This window comes from Rhinatrema bivittatum, chromosome 2, assembly GCF_901001135.1.
Source record: "Rhinatrema bivittatum chromosome 2, aRhiBiv1.1, whole genome shotgun sequence".
Classification (NCBI taxonomy): domain Eukaryota; kingdom Metazoa; phylum Chordata; class Amphibia; order Gymnophiona; family Rhinatrematidae; genus Rhinatrema; species Rhinatrema bivittatum.
Window position 1 is genome coordinate 34,828,363 of NC_042616.1, and position 21,118 is coordinate 34,849,480.

Below are 21,118 nucleotides of genomic sequence, written 5' to 3' on the forward strand. Positions count from 1 at the left end.
GAACTTGGTAAATCACACAAAGGTATCATAAGTGCACGTAGAAGTAGCAAAGTTATACCAGCCTTACAAATACGCTACAGAAACAACCAGGCCAACAGCCCAACTGCAGGGGGTTAACCTCCCCTTCTCCCAGGGTAAGTGAGGCCGCTCAGCTCCTGATTTCTCTTTCTCTCAACCATAGACATATTTCAACCAGCAGAATGGCAGAGCCGCTACTCATCCCCTCCAGAGAGCCACTGCCTGCTGATAGCGGGCCCAGCTTCTACTTACGTCTCCTGCTCCATCAGCTGTGGAAGAGAGGGAAAGGGAGGCGCCTGGGTGGAGAGAGAGAGAGTCTTGCAAGCCCTCTCCAGTCTGTTCTCTCTCTTTTTTTTTGCTAGGGACTGGCAGGCTCCTGAGCATGTGGGAACCTCTCGACAGAGATTCTGCAGACCCCAAAGGATACTGTGACCACCACCCTGCTTTATAGGCTGCAGAGACTCCTAAGGGTGCTGGGCCAAGCAGCAATATATGGAGGTTCCCCAGGCCCCTAAAGGTACCGGGAGCGACTTCCAGGAGCTCAACCAGGGTAGGACCTGGAAGGCTGCTCTCCCGGGGAAAATCAACCTCTAGAGATTGTTGTCACGAGAGCCAAAGGGCTCCCAGGGCCAGAGCTGCACCCTGACCCTGGGAGCCTCGTTCTCTTCCTGTGTCTCCCGCTGCATGGAGACAGAGGCTTCTCCTATTGGACCAGAACCACATCCCCATTATGGCCTAGAGTGAGGTCATGGAAGAGGAGCGACCTGTGTCTCTGTCCAGCTGTGGAGAAGGGAATAACTACAGTAATGGACCAATCTAGCAGCTGAAAAGGAAGTGTGATTTCAGCTCTGAGAGTCACGGAGCAGCTGTAAAATGCACGGACACGTCTGGTAATGAACGTCCGTACACTGAGTGCGCGTTTCTGAACCCAGCTCCCAACGCCCCGTTTCTTCTCGGTTCATATTTATATGCAACACAGCAAGGACATGCGCACTCCCAAGCTTCATAAAATATATCACAGGAACGTACACGCTAAATACACATGCATAAGCTATTCTTACATGCGAACCACTGTGAAACTCTCCCAGACACAAGCACTGCCTGTCACAGAGACCCTGTGAGTGATCACAGAGATCTGCAGAGGAGCTTGGGAAGGGGTCTCTGCACTTCCACTCTCCAGCTCAGCAGTTTGACCCCGCTCCCTCTTATTCCCGCACTCACCTGAGCAGCTGCTTCTCCCAGTTCCTCCTTCCTCTGATCCCGGCTCATCCCTGATGTACGGCTCTTCCCCTCGCTCAATGTGGGATATAATCTCAGGGGTGGTGGTCGGGGAGCCTGTTCCTGGGGTAAGAGCACTGCATTAGCTTTCTCACAGTCACTCAGAATAATATCATTGGTTATTTTCTGGAAAATGCTTGTACTGAAGGGAACGAGGGATTTAGAAGAGACATTCAAAAACCTGGTGGGCTCCCCAGTGTACATGAATGAGGCATTTTCTATACAAAAAAGCCACAGGTAGAGAAGGTGAAAGGCGGGAGGCTCAGAGGAAATCTTTCTTTACTGAGAGGACAGTGAAGGCCTGGGAGGGGCAGGTGAGGGAGACCAGAGTCAGGCAGGGTCAGGGGTGACACGATAGGGAGTGTGGAGGGGGAGGCCACAGGAAGACCAAGAGTCCTAAACTGCCAGAAAGCTGCTGTGTAACTATTACAAGAACATTTACCCCTCACAATCTCCAAAAAAGAGGGAAAACCGTAATTCCGCCATATCCCCCTCTGAACATGTATGAATACAATACCATGTACATACATGAACCAAGCGTGCCCTGACTGCAGATTACAGCCTTTCAGCCTCAAAGCAATCCTGCTGGGGTCAGGATTCACTCTGCTCCCATCTGAAGGAGGGGACTGTGGGGCCTCAAAGGCTCAAACACCAACGTCATCTGAGGATGATCCTTATCCCAGTCTAATGAAAGGGATCACGGCCCACAGAGGGTCCAATCTCCTCCAGGACAGATACAGGTCTGAGCCCTCTGCAGGTCAGGTTTACTACGGACTTTAAAGATAAAATCCATGACTCAGATCCTTCTCCCAAAGCCAGGAGTCTGTCTGTCCTTCCACCGTCTGCAACACAAACTCATCTCCTCATTTCCTCTTCCTCACTTTCCCTTCCTATCCTGTTACACTCCTCTCCCACCTCCCCTCCCTCATTTATCCCCATCCCCTCCTCTTCCTCACAACAATTACTAAGAAATACTTTCCCTTTCTATCCTGTTACACTCCTCACCCACCTCCCCTCCCTCATTTATCCCCATCCCCTCCTCCTCACTACAATTACTAAGAAATACTTTCCCTTTCTATCCTGTTACACTCCTCCCCCCCCCCCCCCTCCCTCATTTATCCCCATCCCCTCCTCCTCACTACAATTACTAAGAAATACTTTCCCTTTCTATCCTGTTACACTCCTCTCCCACCTCCCCTCCCTCATTTATCCCCATCCCCTCCTCTTCCTCACTACAATTACTAAGAAATACTTTCCCTTTCTATCCTGTTACACTCCTCTCCCACCTCCCCTCCCTCATTTATCCCCATCCCCTCCTCCTCACTACAATTACTAAGAAATACTTTCCCTTTCTATCCTGTTACACTCCTCTCCCACCTCCCCTCCCTCATTTATCCCCATCCCCTCCTCTTCCTCACTACAATTACTAAGAAATACTTTCCCTTTCTTTCCTGTTACACTCCCCTCCCTCCTCCCCTCCCTCATTTATCCCCATCCCCCTCCTCTTCCTCACTACAATTACTAAGAAATATTTTCCCTTTCTATCCTGTTACACTCCTCCCCACCTCCCCTCCCTCATTTATCCCCATCCCCTCCTCTTCCTCACTACAATTACTAAGAAATATTTCCCTTTCTATCCTGTTACACTCCTCTCCCACCTCCCCTCCCTCATTTATCCCCATCCTTTCCTCACTACAATTAGTCTTTCTTGGTCAGCCGTGTTAAACTATTAACATGAAATTGACTAGTAATGACCTGCTTTACATGCATTTCCATTATTTGTGCTTGCAAATTGCATGCAAATCAGGTCATTGTCACGGGGAGGGTTCCAGGGCGGGGCCATGCATAAAATTACAGATAATGTATGATATACGCTCTTTAATGTGTGTTGGAGCACTACCTTGGCTTGATGCATCATCCACTAAGGGAGCAGAAGACCTGACTTCACTCACTAATGAAATAATATTCTGTTCTCTCCTCCCAAAAATAAGAATTTCTTATTAAATATCCCTCCTTACCCAGCAATCTGAGGGTCTGATAATTCTCCTTCATCACATCCTTGTAAAGCTCCTTCTGCCATTCTTCCAAACCCTCCCACTCCTCCTGGGAGAAACAGACAGCGACGTCCTCAAAGGTCACTGGGATCTGAAACACAAAGCAGAAATACTCAGCACCTTCTGCATCAGGAGACCTCCCAGTGCTGGGACTCAGCAGGGCAGGGGAGAGATTTCTGGGTGCAAATAATTCAAAATGCACAGACCTAGAGCAGGACTATAGTAATTGGTTTCCAGTTACACACAGAACCTGGGACACCATGTTTTAGTTCCAAGTAGTATAGTGAAATTGAAAGGTGAAAAGGATGAATGTGTAGAGAGAGACGAAGAAATGGCAGAAATATTAAACAAATACTTCAGTTCGGTGTTCACTAAAGAGGACCCTGGAGGAGGACCGTCACTAGTTATCAAGAAACTGGAGGGGAGTGGAGTAGATGTAACTCCGTTTACAGTAGAGAATGTATGGGAAGAGCTGGGAAAACTGAAAGTGGACAAAGCCATGGGGCCTCATGAAGTTCATCCCAGGATACTGAGGGAGCTCAGAGATGCACTGGCGGCTCCGCTGCGTGACCTGTTCAACAGATCGCTGGAAACGGGAGTGGTGCCGAGTGATTGGAGAAGAGCGGTGGTGGTCCCGCTTCACAAGAGTAGGAGCAGAGAGGAGGCTGGAAACTACAGGCCGGTTAGCCTCACCTCGGTGGTGGGAAAAGTGATGGAATCGCTGCTGAAAGAGAGAATAGTGAACTATCTACAGGCAGGAGGATTGTTGGACCCAAGGCAGCATGGATTCACCAGGGGAAGATCCTGTCAGACAAATCTGATTGTCTTTTTTGACTGGGTGACCAAGGAATTGGATCAAGGAAGAGCACTTGATGTCATCTATTTGGATTTCAGTAAGGCTTTTGATACGGTCCCACACAGGAGGCTGGTGAATAAAATGAGAAGCTTAGGAGTGAGTGCCGAGGTGGTGGCCTGGATTGCAAACTGATTGATGGACAGAAGACAATGTGTGATGGGAAATGGAACTTACTCTGAAGAGAGAGCGGTGTTAAGCGGTGTACCACAGGGATCGGTGTTGGGACCGGTCCTTTTCAATATCTTTGTGAGCGACATTGCGGACGAGATAGAAGGCAAGGTTTGTCTGTTTGTGGAAGACACTAAGATCTGCAACAGAGTGGGCATGCCGGAAGGAGTGGAGAGAATGAGATGGGATTTAAGGAAACTGAAAGAGTGGTCGAAGATTATGGCAGCTGAGATTCAATGCCAAGAAGTGCAGAGTGATGCATATGGGGAGTGGAAATCCAAAAGAACTTTATTCGATGGGGGGTGAAGGGCTGATGTGCACAGAGCAGGAGAGAGACCATGGGGTGATAGTGTCTAATGATCTGAAGTCTGCGAAACAATGCGACAAGGCGATAGCAAAAGCCAGAAGAATGCTGGGCTGCATAGAGAGAGGAATATCAAGTAAGAAAAGGGAAGTGATTATCCCCTTGTACAGGTCCTTGGTGAGGCCTCACCTGGAGTACTGTGTTCAGTTCTGGAGACCGTATCTACAAAAAGACAAAGACAAGATGGAAGCGGTACAAAGAAGGGCGACCAGGAAGGTGGAGGATCTTCATCGGATGACGTACGAGGAGAGATTGAAGAGTCTAAATATGCACGCCCTGGAGGAAAGGAGGAACAGGGGTGATATGATTCAAACTTTCAGATACTTGAAAGGTTTTAATGACCCAAAGATAACGACAAACCTTTTCCGTCGGAAAAAAATCAGCAGAACCAGGGGTCAGGATTTGAAGCTCCAAGGAGGAAGACTCAGAACCAATGTCAGGAAGTATTTCTTCACAGAGAGGGTGGTGGATGCCTGGAATGCCCTTCCGGAGGAAGTGGTGAAGACAAGAACTGTGAAGGACTTCAAAGGGGCGTAGGATAAACACTGTGGATCTATAAAGTCTAGAGATGTGTATGAATGACGGCTACTGCCTGGAGATAATACCCTTATTCAATAAGCATACACACGGTTAATGCGACTCCAACATTGCTCTAAGCTTCAACGGCAAGAGGTAATGTGGGAAAAAAAATAAAGGATTTCCAGTCACAAAAAAAGTGCGGAGTAGCTTGTTGGTTACGGCAGTTACTACTCCTAACCAAATAAGCCTGATACTTCACTTTCAATGCCTATCCAGCATAGCTCTCTGCTTCAACGGCAGGGGAGAAAGTCTGATACTTCACGCATATCCAGCACAACTCTCTGCTTCAATGGCAGGGGAGAAAGTCAGATACTTCACGCATATCCAGCACAGCTCTGCTTCGATGGCAGGGGAGAAAGTCTGATACTTCACTTTCATTGCAAGTTAGCTCTCTGCTTCAACGGCAAGGGAGGAAGACTGATACTTCACGCATATCCAGCATAGCTCTCTGCTTCAACGGCAGGGGAGAAAGTCTGATACTTCACGCATATCCAGCACAGCTCTGCTTCGATGGCAGGGGAGAAAGTCTGATACTTCACTTTCATTGCAAGTTAGCTCTCTGCTTCAACGGCAAGGGAGGAAGACTGATACTTCACGCATATCCAGCATAGCTCTCTGCATCAATGGCAGGGGGGAAATGAAGTAATGTCTTGAGCAGGGGTGGGCAAGTCCGGTCCTCGAGGGCTGCAAACCAGTCAGGTTTTCAGGATACCCCTAATGAATATGCATGAAATAGATTTGCATACAACTGAGGCAGTGTGTATGCAGGTCTCTCTCATGCATATTCATTAAGGATATCCTGAAAACCCGACTGGTTTGCAGCCCTTGAGGACCGGAATTGCCCACCCCTGGTCTTGAGGATGTGAATGAAATGAAGAGAAGAGGCAATGGGGGTTGCTTGCAGGAATGATGGCTACTACCCTTACTCAATAAACATACACACAGTTAATGTGTCTCCAACATTGCTCTATGCTTCAATGGCAAGAGGAAATGTGGGGGAAAGGATTTGCATCCACATAAAAGCAGGGGAGTAGCTTGCTTGTTGCGGCAGCTACTACCCCAGTGATGGCCAACCTATGACACGCGTGTCAGAGGTGACACGCCGAGACTTTTTGCTGACACGCGCAGCGTTTTGTGGACTATCGGGAATTTTTTTTTTTTATCGGCTGCGCAGAGCCTTTTTTTTAATCAGCTGCACCGACCTTTTAAAACTAGTTTTTTATTATCCCCCCAATGCCCCCGGGCGCAGCGACAGACAGATCAGCAAGGCCAAGAAAAAGATCGCGTTTAAACGCGCTGATGCTCCTCCTCCTTCCTGCCTGTGCGTCCCCGGAAGTAAACGTTGCCGGAGCCGCGTGGGCAGGAAGGAGGGGAAGCATCAGCGCGTGCAGAAGTGGAGCAGCACTTGCGTTTATGGGCCACCGCGAATCTCAAGTCGCAGCAGCCCGAGAAGAGGAAGATGCCCGGTAGCAGGGCCACTGCAGGGCCCATCCTGCGGCGATCCGCGAAGAGGAGGCCCAGAGGTGAGAGAGAGGCTGAGGGTCTGTAGAGGGTGTGTGTGTGCGTGTGCGCGTGTATGAGATGAGTTGAGAGACTGTGTGTGAGAGTGAGGACCTGAATGTTTGCAGAGACAGCATGTGAGAGCCTGTGTGTGTGTGAGAGAGACAGCGTGTGACGGTGAGAGCCTGTGTGTATGACTGATTATATGAGAGAGAGCATGTGACAGTGAGAGACTGTGCTTGAGCAAGACAGCATGTGGGAGTGAGAGAGAGCCTGTGTGTGTGAGAGTCAGGCAGCATGTGCCAGTGAGAGACTCTGGGGCGGATTTTAAAAGCCCTGCTCGCCTAAATCCGCCCAAAACCGGGCGGATTTAGGCGAGCAGGGCCCTGCGCGCCGGTGAGCCTATTTTACATAGGCCTACCGGCGCGCGCAGAGCCCCGGGACTCGCGTAAGTCCCGGGGTTCTCTGAGGGGGGCGTGTCGGGGGGCGGTCCCGGTCGTCGCGGCGTTTTCGGGGCGTGTCGCCAGCGTTTTGGGGGCGGGTACGGGGGCGTGGCTACGGGCCGGGGCGGTCCGGGGGAGTGGCCGCGCCCTCCGTACCCGCCCCCAGGTCGCGGCCCGGCGCGCAGGAGGCCCGCTGGCGCGCGGGGATTTACGTCTCCCTCCGGGAGGCGTAAATCTCCCGACAAAGGTAAGGTGGGGGCTTAGACAGGGCCGGGTGGGTGGGGTAGGTAGGGGAAGGGAGGGGAAGGTGAGGGGAGGGCAAAAGGAAGTTCCCTCCGAGGCCGCTCCGATTTCGGAGCGGCCTCGGAGGGAACGGGGGTAGGCTGCGCGGCTCGGCGCGCACCGGCTATACAAAATCGATAGCCTTGCGCGCGCCGATCCAGGTTTTTAGCAGATACGCGCGGCTCCGCGCGTATCTACTAAAATCCAGCGTACTTTTGTTTGCGCCTGGAGCGCAAACAAAAGTAGGCCTATTCGCAGAGTATGAAAATCCGCCCCATTGTGTATGAATGATTGTATATGAGAGAGCATGTGCCAGTGAGAGCCTGTGTGTGTGTGAGTGAGAAAGAGAAATGCATGTGAGAATGAGAACCTGACTGTGTGTTTGAGGGAAGAAGATGGAGAGAAAAGAAACAGAAAAAAAGACAATATAAAAGGAATTGGCAAAAATTGGGAAGGTGGAAAAAAATAAGAAAGGGAAGGTGGAGAAAAAAAGCCTGTGACCAACCAATTAGAGAACTAAGATCAGACAGCAAAGGTAAAAAACAAAATAAATTACTTTTTAGTGATTGGCACATGTAATCTTTGGGAATGTGCAAGAATAGCACTTTCTCTATGCGGATCTCACAATGTACGAGATCAGCATGGAGAAAGTGGAAGCCCACGGGGCCTGCACAGAGGAGGCAGCAGAATGGGCTTCAGTGTCAGTAGCAGCAGTCGGCGCCTCCCCAATAGCCACGCGGCAGCAGTGACAGTGGCAGCAGAGGAATGAGAGAGGCTCTGAGGTTGCTGGCAAAAGAAAGAGAGGGGGGGTCTGCCTTTAGTGTGTGTATGTGTATGAATGGGAGTCTGCCTGGCGGTGTATGTGTGTGAATGCATGGGTGCCTGCCTGGGGATCTGTGTGTGTGAGAATAAATTGGTGCCTGCCTGGGGGATGGGGAGGGAGTGGTGTGAGAATGACTGGGAGCCTGCCTGGGTGTGTGTGTGTGTGTGTGTGTGAGAGAGCCAGTGAGTGTGAGAGCAAGAGTGTGTATGAGAAAATCCAGGGGAGTAAGAGTTTGTGTGTGTGGGGGGGGGGTGGAGGGGGAGAGAGTGTTTTAATTGAAGATTTAGCCAATGAAATTCAGCAATAAAAAAGTCACTAAGCAGGTAAGGTAAAGAATTATTTGTTTTTGCTTTATTAATAAATACAGAACATATGTTAAAATTATAACTTTTTGTTATTAATATTAGAGCTACAAATATCACAAAATTATGGAGTTTTCTAGAAGTGACACACCACCCGAGTTATGCTCAGTTTTTTTATGAATTTTGACACATTGAGCACAAAAGGTTGGCCATCACTGTACTACCCCAACCCAAATTAGCCTGATACTTCACTTTCAATGCATCTCCAAGCAGCTCTCTGCTTCAATGGCAGGGGGGGATAAAGAAAAGAGGATTTATATCCAAACATAGAAACATAGAAATGACGGCAGAAGAAGTCCAGACGGTACATCCAGTCTGCCCAGCAAGCGTCACACTTATTTTCTAAACTGCACAGGTTGGAAAAACAAATAAGCATGGGAGTAGCTTGCTTGTTCTGGCGGCTACTATCCTGAACCAATCATGCCTGATACTTCACTTTGAATACATATACAGCGCAGCTCACTGCTCCAACGGCAGGAGGGAATGAAGAAAAGAGGATTTATATTCAGACAACAACCAACAAGGACTGAATTGCAAAGGCTGGGTAAACAAATAAGCGTGGAAGTAGCTTGCTTATTGCGGCGGTTACAACTACTACTACCCCTAACCAATTAGGCTTGATACTTCACATTGATGCAGCTCCAGCACTGCTCTCTACATCAATGGTGGGGGTGGAAGGAAATTAGAACCAAAAAGTTACCAATAAGGGCCCAGACCTCAGTGGTCAGAGTAACAGACATGTATGTGAAAAATAAGTATGAAGCTTGCTGGGCAGACTAGATTGGCCATTGGTCTTCTTCTGCCTTCATTTCTATGTTTCTATGAATATAAGAAACTGACATACTGAGTCAGACCGAGGGTCCATTAAGCCCAGCATCCTTTCTCCAACAGTAGCCAATCCAGGTTACAATTACCTGGCAAGTACCAAAACATTAAATACATCCCATGATACTAATGCCAATAATAGCAGAGGCCATTCCCTAAGTCAACATGATTAATAGCAGTTTATGGACTTCTCCGCTAGGAACTTATCCAAACCTTTTTTAAACCCAGCTACATTACCGGGAAATACAATATAAATTCCTGCGGAGGGCTTTCGTCTCTCCACAGGGGGCTTGGCGAGCGCGTCTCATTCCAGATTCCACTTGCCCCCGATGCCACCTCGCTGTAGGTACTTTGTCACGTGCATTTTGGGCTTGTCCTCTTATACGATTGTTCTGGAGAAAAAACTGTTAACTACTTGCAGCATTTACTGAATGTGCAATTTACACTCGCTCCGCAGTTGATTTCATTTGATTGTATTCCTCAGTCTCTCATTCGCAAGGTGGGTTGGCGTTAGTTAAAAAGGCCTGGTTGGTGGATGGAGCCAGCGGCGCCTTCATATTGGACTTGGCGCAACCATTTCCATCGAATGATGCACAACATGGATGGTCTCACTTCCAGACTGTCTCCTGCACACCGTCGTTCCTTCTTGGATACTTGGGAGATATACCTGCAGAACCTACCACATCGTGCACGTAATTTGATTTTAAATGCCTGAAAGTTGAATTTTGACCGTATACTATGGGCAGGAAACGGGCCCTCAATATCTTGCGTTCTGCTTTGCTTCCCGCATACCCTGTTGAATTCTTGTGTTTTTATTGCCGACATCTGGGGGAGGGGGGTGGGAGGAGTAACAAAAGGGGGGGGGACAGAAGTGGGAGGGGTAAGGGGGGGAGGGGTTGGAGGTTTTATGTATTGTGGCTGTTATCCCGAGGGTGGCCCTAAACGATCATAGGATCGACGGGTTTTGGGGAGGTGTGTAAGAGTACAGCATCACCCGAACCTATTTGACATGGATTTCCTAGGGGATATCCCAAGTGTGATACTCACCTATAGATAATGGCACATCAGAAAATATGAATTGGGTGCTTCTAAATGATGCCATGACAATTGCTGATCTTTGCAAGTTGTTTCCTGTTATTTTGTTGTATTGACAGTATTGTGTTTACTGTTCTTATAAGAGCCACTCAATAAAAATTGTATTTACAAAAAAACAAACAAAAAAGATACGCTAAAGGTTTGGACAACATTGCACTGCCATTCAATAGTAGGATACTGCTCAGAAAGCCAAAACGATCGTGTTGGGTCGCTGAATTTGATTTATGTGATTTGGGCTGTTGAATTTTAATTTATGTTCTCTATGTTTTTAGACATTGTTATTAAAATACATATTAATTGGCAATAAAAAAAAAACAAAAACCCAGCTACACTAAGTGCCCTAATCACATCCTCCGGTAATGGATTCCAGAGTTTAATTTTGCATTGAGTGAAAAAGAATGCTCTCTGTTTGTTTTAAATGTGCTACTTATTAACTTCATGGAGTGCCCCCTAATCATTCTATTATCTGAAATAGTAAACAACCGATTCACATTTACCGGGTCAAATCCTTTTATTATTTTGTAGACCTCTATCATATCCCCCCAGCTGTCTCTTCTCCAAGCTGAATAGCACTAACCTATTTAGCTTTCCTCATAGGGGAGCCTTTCCATTCTTTCTATTATTCTGGTCACCCTTCTCTGTATTTTCTCCAGTGCATCAAAATCTTTTTTGAGATGCAGCAACCAGAAATGCACACAGTATTCAAGGTGCGGTCTCACCATGCAGCGATACAGAGGCATTATGACATTTTCCATTTTATTCACCATTCCCTTCCTAATAATTCCTAATAATTCTGTTTTCTTTTTTGAATGCCGCAGCCCACTGAGTAGACGATTTCAATGTAGTTGTTGTGTTCCGCGGCCGTGGACGGCCACAGCCGCAGCCCCCTACCTCACCCGCAGCGGCGACCTGCCGCGGTAGCACCAAGAGAAGCCCCTGAATCCGTGTCCGTCGCTCTGGTGCGGGTCCCTGGGATGGTTGTCGGGTGGGGAGCCGTTCCTGCTCCCCCTTGTGGCGTCAGGCAGCCTTTCCTCCGCGGAGGAAATCCAAGATGGCCGCCGTCATCTTTAGGTGTTGGCCGCACCTCCTCTCTAAATTTAAAGAGGCCTGGCCTCTTTAACTACTTACAGCTGTTTCCAATGAGCCAGAATAGAGGAAGTATAAAGGGAGGCTTCCTCTGCTCATTCCTTGACCTGGCAACGTCCTTCCAGCGTTGTTTGAGTCTGCTTGCTTCGGTGAGTCTTCTTGCGCTTTGGATACTTCTTCCCAGTTTCTGACTTCAGATTTGGCTAGCGGTGATTCCTGGTTCCTGACTTCAGATTGGCTAGCGGTGATTCCTGGTTTCTGACTTCGGATTGGCAAGCGGTGACTCCTGGTATGTGACTTTGGACTGGCAAGTGGTGATTCCTGGTGTGTGATTTTGGACTGGCAAGCGGCGATCCCTTAGTGTGTGACCTTGGACTGGTAAGCGACGACCCTCTGGCACTTGACCTTGGACTTCTTCTGGACCACCATCTCCAAGGGCCCACCTAAGTCCCAGCGGCCCGGGTCCCTATGGGCTCCTCCCAGGGGAACCATGGGCTTCCAGGGGTGAAGTTCCAGTTAGCCCTTGCACCAAACTCTCAACTCCTTTACCTCTCAAAGGTCCACCTAAGTCCCAGCGGTCCGGGTCCCTACGGGCTCCTCCTAGGGGGACCGCGGACTTCCAGTGGCGAAGACACAGTTTCGCTCCTCGACATCATGACTCTTCGTCTGCCTCCACGGTCGCCTCGTCTCCCGTGCCGAGGGTCAGCTGGTCGTATCTTCTGCCCTGCCTCGCCACCCGACGGGAGAACCTACGGATCCACCTCCTAAGGTACACCATCCTCCCATCGGCCCAAGGGTTCACAACCTGAGCATAACAGTATTGTTCACTATGATGCCTAGATGTATTTGCTGGCTGGTAACTCCTAGTATGAAACCTAAAATCATGTATCTACAGCATGGGTTATTGTTCCCTATATGCATCAACTTGCACTTGTGCACATTAAGTTTCATTGGCCATTTGGATGCCCAATCTTCCAGTCTCGCAAGGTCCTCTTGCAATTTATCACAGTCCGCTTGTGATTTAACTACTCTGAATAATTTTGTATCTGTAAATTTGAATACCTCATTCATTGTATTTCTTTCCAGATCATTTATAAATACATTGAAAAGCACCAGTCCAAGTTCAGATCCCTGAGGCACTCCACTGTTTACCTTTTTCCACTGTGAAAACAGATCAATTTAATCCTACTCTCTGTTTCCTGTCTTTTAACCAGTTTGCAATCCACGAAAGGACATCACCTCCTATCCCATGACTTTTTAGTTTTCTTAGAAGCTTCTCATGAGGGACTTTGTCAAACGCCTTCTGAAAATCCAAGTACATTACATCTACTGGTTCACCTTTATCCACATGTTTATTAACTCCTTCAAAAAAGTGAAGCAGATTTGTGAGGCAAGACTTGCCTTGGGTAAAGCCATGCTGACTTTGTTCCAATAAACCATGTCTTTCTATATGTTCTGTGATTTTATTATTTACAATAGTTTCCACTATTTTTCCCGGCATTGAAGTCAGGCTCACTGGTCTATAGTTACCCGGATCGCCCCTGGAGCCTTTTTTAAATATCGGGGCCATATTGAATAGCCTCCAGTGTACAGGTACAATGGATGATTTTAATGATAGGTTACACATTTTTACTTATAGATCTTAAATTTAATTTTTGAGTTCTTTCAGAACCTGGGGTGTATACCATCTAGGCCAGATAATTTGCTACTATTTAGTTTGTCAATCTGGCCTACTACATCTTCCAGGTTCACAGTGATTTGGTTCAGTTCGTCTGACTCATCACCCTTGAAAACCATTTCCGGAACTGGTATCTCCCCAACATCCTCATTAGTAAACACAGAGGCAAAGAATTAATTTAGTCTTTCTGCAATGGCCTTATCTTCTCTAAGTGCCCCTTTAACCCCTCGGTCATCTAATGGTCCAACTGACTCCCTCACAGGTTTCCTGCTTTGGATATAATTTTAAAAGTTTTTATTATGAGTTTTTACTTCTATGGCTACCTTAATTTCAAATTCTCTCTTAGCCTGTCTTATCAATGTTTTACATTTATCTTTTCCTATTTTATTCAGATGGATCCTTCTTCCAGTTTTTGAAGGAAGATTTTTTTGTCTAAAATAGCCTCTTTCACCTCACCTTTTAAGCATGCCGGTAATCGTTTGGCCTTCCGTCCACCTTTCTTAATGCATGGAATGCATATGGATTGCGCTTCTAACATGGTATTTTTAAACAGTGTCTACGCCTGTTGTACACTCTTAACCTTTGCAGCTGCACCTTTCAGTTTTTTCTATTTTTCTCATCTTAATAAAGTTTCCATTTTGAAAGTTTAGTGTTAGAGCTACAGATTTAACTTATTGTCCCCCTTCCAGTCATTAGTTTAAATTTGATCATGTTATGATCACCATTGCCAAGTGGCCCCACTACCATTACCTCTCTCACCAAATCCTATGTTCTACTAAGAATTAAATCTAAAATTACTTCCTCTCTCGTCTGTTCCTGAACCAATTGCTCCATGAAGCGTGGACACACCTGAAGGAGTAGAGAAAATGAAAAGGGATTTAAGAAAGCTTGAAGAGTGGTGGAAGATTTGGCAGCTGGGATTCAATGCCAAGAAGTACAGAGTCCTGCATCTGTGGTTTGTTAATCCAAAAGAGCTGAATGTGATGGGGGATGAAAGACTGATGTGCACGGACCAAGAGAGGAAACTTGGGGTGATAGTGTATGGAGAGCTGAAGATGGCGAAGCAATGTGAGAAGGCGATTGCTAAAGCCAGAAGAATGCGAGGAATAACCGGTAAGAAAAAGGAGGTGATAATCCCCTTGTACAGAGAGGTTCCTTGGTGAGGCTTCACCTGGAGTACTGCGTTCAGTTCTTGAGCCCCTATTTCAAAAACGATAGACACAGGATGGAGGTGGTCCAGAGAAGGGCAACCAAAATGGTGTAGGGTCTGTATGAGAAGACTTATGAGGAGAGGCTGAAGGCTGTATACCCTGGAGGAGAGGAGGTGCAGGGGAGATAGGATGCAGACCTTCAGATACCTGAAAGGATTTAATGATGCACAATCGTCAAACCTTTTCCGTTGGAAAGAAATCAGTAGAACTAGGGGTCACGAAATGAAACTCCAGGGAGGGCGACTCAGAACCAACGTCAGGAAATATTTCTTCTCGGAGAGGGTGGTGAAGATGAAAACAGTGAAAGATTTCAAAGGGGCATGGGATAAACACTGTGGATCCCTAAAAGCTAGAGGTTGGAAATAAAGAAAAGAGTGCATGGGGGTAACTTGCTGGTGTGGCGGTTACCACCCTTAACCAATAAACCTAAATACTCTTCATGCAACTCCATTATGGTTCTCTGCTTCAACGGCAGGGGAAAAGGGGACTTGAAATCAGACAGCAACCAACAAGGACCCTGACTTTTACGGTCTGGGAAACTGATAAACATGAGGGTTACCTGCACAGCACAGCATATACTACCATGAGCTTGCTGGGCAGACTGGACCATTTGGTCCTTTTCTGCCGTAATTTCTATGTTTCTATGAAGCAGTCGTTTATTACATCCAGGAACTTTATGTCTCTAGCAAGTCCTGATGTTACATTTACCCAGTCAATATTAGGGTAATTGAAATCTCCCATTATTTCTGCACTGCCAAATTGGTTAGCTTCCCTGATTTCTCTTAGCATTTCATCATCTGACCATTTTGGCCAGGTGGACGGTAGTATACCCCTATCACTATACTCTTACCCAACACACATGTGATTTCTACCCATATAGATTCTACTGAGCATTTAGTCTCTTGTATGATCTTTATACTGTTGGTCTCTGTTGTCTCCCGGACATAAAGTGCCACACCCCCACCAAGCTGATCCTCCCTATCATTGCGATATAATTTGTACCCTGATATAGCACTGCCCCATTGGTTATCCTCCTTCCACCAGGTCTCTGAGATGCCAATTATATCCAGGGGCATAGGGTGACTGCTGAAGTTGGTGGTGCACCAGAAAATTTGCTGCTGCCATATGCCCTACATTACCCTCCTATATTACCCTGTGAGCACTAATTTCTTTGATGCAAAAAGCCTATCAATTTCATGCTCACAGCAACCCAGTCCTTAGAGGGAACATTAGCTAATCCCTTAAAATAATCTACTAACACAGTTACAATAAAATATGTGAATGAAAACATATTTTCTGCAAGAACATTCAAAACCGCTTTCTGTATGCAAGTGACATTAATAAAGAGCAAACTTCTGTTTAAAACAGAAATGAGGAAGCGCTAGCCATAATGCTGTATAAGCCAGTGATAAATACCATCATTTTCATAGCAAGAATTAAAGTTACACAAGAGCTGGACCTTTAAGATACAGACAGAGCCTCACCTAATACAGAGTAGGAATGTGCCAGCAAAAACTGAACTGGAAGCCACAAGCCCAACTGGGTTATGCAGTGCAACAATGGAAAAAGAGAAACATCATCCTTCCTCTCATGACATCAAGCAATAAAATCGGAGATATAAAACATCATTAGCCCTGCTAATAAAAAGAATACATGTCAAAACAGCCAACCAACATCCAATAATCTAAACAAACTTTCATACATTTGTTCTAATATTTCACAAACATCAATAAAATATTTCAAAACCTCTGATGAATAAAACATCCAATAATTAATAATGTTCTAATATTTAACAAAAATATTTAAAAACAATAGAAACATCAAATTACACACAATTAAAACTAATAAGGATTTTAAAAAGCTCCTGCTCTCCATACCTGGGATTTCTTGATTTCCCGTTACCCTGAGATTATCGTGCATTAGGGGAGCTGGGGCCGCACAAACTATCTTCTCCCTCACTCACACATACACACACATACTAACACATTCATTCTTTCAGACACTTCCTCCCACATATATATGCCAATGCTTTCACACACACACACACACACACACACAGGCTCACTCTTCCTCACGCACACATTGTGTGTATGTGTGTGTGTGCACATGCCTGTGTGTAACACATAGGCTCTCACAGTCACAGGCTTTCACACACACTCCCTCTCTCTCACACACACAAGCTCACCCTTCCTCACACACACATTGGGTGTATATGTGTGTGTGTGTGTGTGCAAATGCCTGTGTGTAACAATGCCTGTGTGTAACACATAGGCTCTCACAGGCACAGGCTTTCACACACACACACACATACACATACACACACACACACACACACACACTCCCTCTCTCTCACACACACACAGGCTCACTCTTCCTCAAACACACATTGTGTGTATGTGTGTGTGTGCACATGCCTGTGTGTAACACATAGGCTCTCACAGGCACAGGCTTTCACACACACACACACACACACACACACATGCCACAGGCTCTCACACATACACAATATTCACACATAGCCTCTCACACAGACATACATGCACACAGGCTCTCATACAGACATATACACACAAGCTCTCACACAGACATACAGACAAACATGCACACAAGATCTTACACAGACATACACCTAGGTTCTCACATATATAGGCTCTCACATAGAGAAACACAAACACACGCACACACATAAGCACACAAGATCTCATACAGACATACATACATGCACACAGGGTCTCAACACATACAGACTCTCGTACAGACACATACACACATGTCCACAGGCTCTCACATAGACAAACAAGCTCTTACATAGAGACACCCATGGCCTCCTCTTCACTTCTGGCTGTGGTGGGATGGGCTCCACCACGGCCTTGCAGGCTTCCTCACTTCTGGCCATGATGGGATGGGCTCCGCCAGCCTCTTCTTCACTTCAGGCCATCGCAAAATGGGCTTGGCCATTGCCCAGCTGTCCTCTTCACTTCGGGCTGTGGCGGGATGGGCTCCACCACTGTACTGGGAGGAGGACAAGCTGTGCGTGCCCGCAAGAAAAGTTGTGCACAAGCGCACATGTGCAGCTTAGTGGGAACATTAGCCTTGGGCAGCAGCACTTATCGTTCGGTGGGGGGGGGGGGGAGAGCCAGAGAAGATGCAATAGCTTCCCAAGTTGGTAGAGCACAGCACACCCCATTTGACACCCACACCCACACTCTGACTGATGCTCTTCCACCAAATACAGAAAGACGGATTACCACCCATTAAACTGATACAGACATACCAATCACTGCACGTTCTACTTCTTTTAAACTTCTATCATCCTCTTCTTCTATTCCCAGTTAGAACCATCCTTGTTTTATTGTAACTGCTTTTTCTGCGCACATGTTATAATTTGTTATAATTTGTAAAGGTATACTCTCATGTTATATTTATGTAAGTTTATAATGTATTGATCACCCCTTGTTTTATGTAAACCGACATGATACGAATTTCCGTGAATGCCGGTATAGAAAAAACTCAAATAAATAAAAATAAATAAATAAAAATTTTAAAGTTGGAGATGCCTGTGCACCACTGTGCACTATGGATGCCTTACCCATGATCATGTCTATCCCGTCATTCACTGTTATACACTCTAGATTTCACATCTTACTAAGTTCTTAGACTTCTGGCATTGGCAGACATTTCAAAGGGTGTTTTTTGTTTGTATTAACAACCTGCTTTTCAGTTGATAGGGATAATTTGGAATTCTTTAGCAAAGGCGATTCTTTACTTATAGGCACATGGACTACTTTTGCTTTTATTGGAACCTCTCTGTTGGGATGCCCTAACTCTCCTGTTTCATTAGTATCCTTCAAAGATACATTCCTCCGAACCGTGCACTGCTGAGTGACTGTCAGCTTTCCCCCTTGTTCTAGTTTAAAAGCTGCTCTATCTCCTTTTTAAAAGTTAGTGCCAGCAGCTTGGTTCCACTCTGGTTAAGGTGGATCCTGTCCTTTCGGAAAAGGCTCCCCCCCCCCCCCCCCCCCCCACCTTCTCCAAAATGATGCTCAGTTCCTAACAAATTGAAAACCCTCCTCCCTGCATCATCGTCTCATCCACACATTGAGACTCCGGAGCTCTGCCTGCCTCTGGGGACCTGCACCTGGAATGGGCAGCATTTCAGAGAATGCCACCCTGGAGGCTCCAGATTTCAGCTTTCTAGCTAAAACCTAAAATTGAGCTTCCAGAACCTCCATCCACATTTCCCTATGTCACTGGTGCCCACATGTACCACAACAGCCAGCATTGTCTAAAATCCTATCTAGGTGATGGTGAGGTCCGCTACTTTTACACCAGACTGACAAGTTACCAGGGGGTCCCCAGGTCCACCAGTCACCCAGCTATCTACATGTCTAATAATTGAATCACCAGCAATGACGGTGGACCTAACCCTTCCCTCCTGGGCAGTAGTCCTAGGAGACTCATCCTTGGTGTGAGAGGACAATGCATTACCTGGAGAGTAGGTCCTTGCTAGAGGATCACTTCCTGCAACACCACAGCAATGCTCACTGACCAGGAGACCTTCCTGATCCAAAGCAGTACCAAAGCTGCCATGTAAACTGAGGTTACGACTTGGCTACTGTGTCCCTGAAAGTTTCATCTATATACCACTCTGTCTGCTTCAGCTCCTCCACATCTGCCACTCTAGCCTCCAGAGATTGGATTCATTTCTCTAAGAGCCAAGAGCTCTTTGCACCAGGTGCACACATACAACCTCTCAACAGTGGGTAAAATATCATATATGTGACACTTTATGCAAAAAACTGGAAGACTCCCTGTTGATGTTGGACTGCTGCCTTCATCCTGAAGTTCCTAATTTAACTTTAGGTTGCTAAAGGATTAGGAGTGTGTACAACTGAAGTCCTTTAAATTTTTTGGTGTATTCATTATTAATCTGGTATTGACCAACAAGGGGATGATTAAACTCTCAATAAGGGCTGCTGCAATAGCAGGATTTAGATTTCTGTTTAATCAAATGCTGGCACCTTCTCAAATCAATCACACTAACACTTTTTTAAGGTGAGTAACTGACCTTTTTCAACCTTTTTACATAGGTCTACACAAACCCTAAACTAATACCTCCTGATGGCTTGCTTTATTTATTAGATACATACAAACTCTATTACTTCCTTCTGGTTTGCTTTTTATCTCAGACATGTACAAACTCTAAAATACAAACTCTAAAGAATTGTACAAACTCTAAAGTACAAACTCTAAAGAATATTAGATTAGAAATTTGGCAGTTACTACCCCAAACCAAATAAGCCTGATACTTCACTTTCAATGCATATCCAACATAGCTCTCTGCTTCAACGGCAGGGGAGAAAGACCGATACTTCACACATATCCAGCATAGCTCTCTGCTTCCACAGCAGGGGAGAAAGACCGATACTTCACACATATCCAGCATAGCTCTCTGCTTCAACAGCAGGGGAGAAAGACCGATACTTCACGCATATCCAGCATAGCTCTCTGCTTCAACGGCAGGGGAGAAAGTCTGATACTTCACACATATCCAGCATCGCTCTCTGCTTCAATGGCAGAGGAGAAAGTCCGATACTTCATGCATATCCAGCATAGCTCTCTGCTTCAACGGAAGGGGAGAAAGACCGATACTTCACACATATCCAGCATAGCTCTCTGCTTCAACAGCAGGGGAGAAAGACCGATACTTCACACATATCCAGCATAGCTCTCTGCTTCAACGGCAGGGGAGAAAGTCTGATACTTCACACATATCCAGCATCGCTCTCTGCTTCAACGGCAGGGGAGAAAGTCCGATACTTCATGCATATCCAGCATAGCTCTCTGCTTCAACAGCAGGGGGAATGAAGAAAAGTGGATCTATATACAGACAACCACCAACAAGGACTGAATTACATAGTCTGGGTGGCAGGTGGGCATGGGTGTGGCTTGCTTGTTGCGGCGGTTACTACCCATAACTAATTAAGCTAGATATTTCACTTAGATGCAGTTCCAACACTGCTCTCTACATTAATGGTGGGGGTGGAAGAGAAATAGAACCAAAAGGTTACTAAGAGCCAAGAGTAACAGATAAGTATGACACAAAAAAAAAAAAGGTGCAAAACTTGCTGGGCAGAATGGATGGGCCGTTTGGTCTTCTTCTGCCGTCATTTCTATGTTTCTATGTTAATATACCCCACTATAACACCTCTCCCCAAACTTGTTTAAGTCCAAAGATTTCTCTTCAGCCACCAGCAAGATGATTGCCTTCTTTCAATGCTCCCACTGGAATTAATCAATCCTGATCTCTCTCCTTAAACTCAGGACAGTCCCAAAGTGCCTTTTCTGTGACCCAGATCTGCTCAGAGTCTCATTAAAGTCCAGGCTGACTCTGCAGTTAGAAAGCTGCTGAAGTGTTTGTACAGAGAGGGCAGGATTGAAGTATTTAATACCTCTTATTATGACGTTCTCCCTTTTTCTTTTTTAACCACTAATG

At 46.3% G+C, this 21,118-nt stretch overlaps 1 protein-coding gene across 3 annotated transcripts in view; it reads right to left on the reverse strand.

Moving 5' to 3' along the window:
- Nucleotides 1-21,118, reverse strand: part of LOC115083787 (oocyte zinc finger protein XlCOF6-like) — a 136,916-nt gene that overhangs the window by 113,348 nt on the left and 2,450 nt on the right. For 2 of the 3 annotated variants that reach the window (XM_029587805.1, XM_029587804.1), the window contains exons 2-3: nucleotides 3,315-3,441; nucleotides 1,240-1,359 (exon numbers count right to left, since the gene is read on the reverse strand). In XM_029587805.1, the coding sequence (XP_029443665.1) occupies nucleotides 1,240-1,359; nucleotides 3,315-3,441 (247 nt within the window). Of the gene's footprint in view, nucleotides 1-1,239; nucleotides 1,360-3,314; nucleotides 3,442-16,106; nucleotides 16,375-21,118 lie in introns of those variants that run through there. The other variant, XM_029587807.1, reaches the window with a different exon arrangement.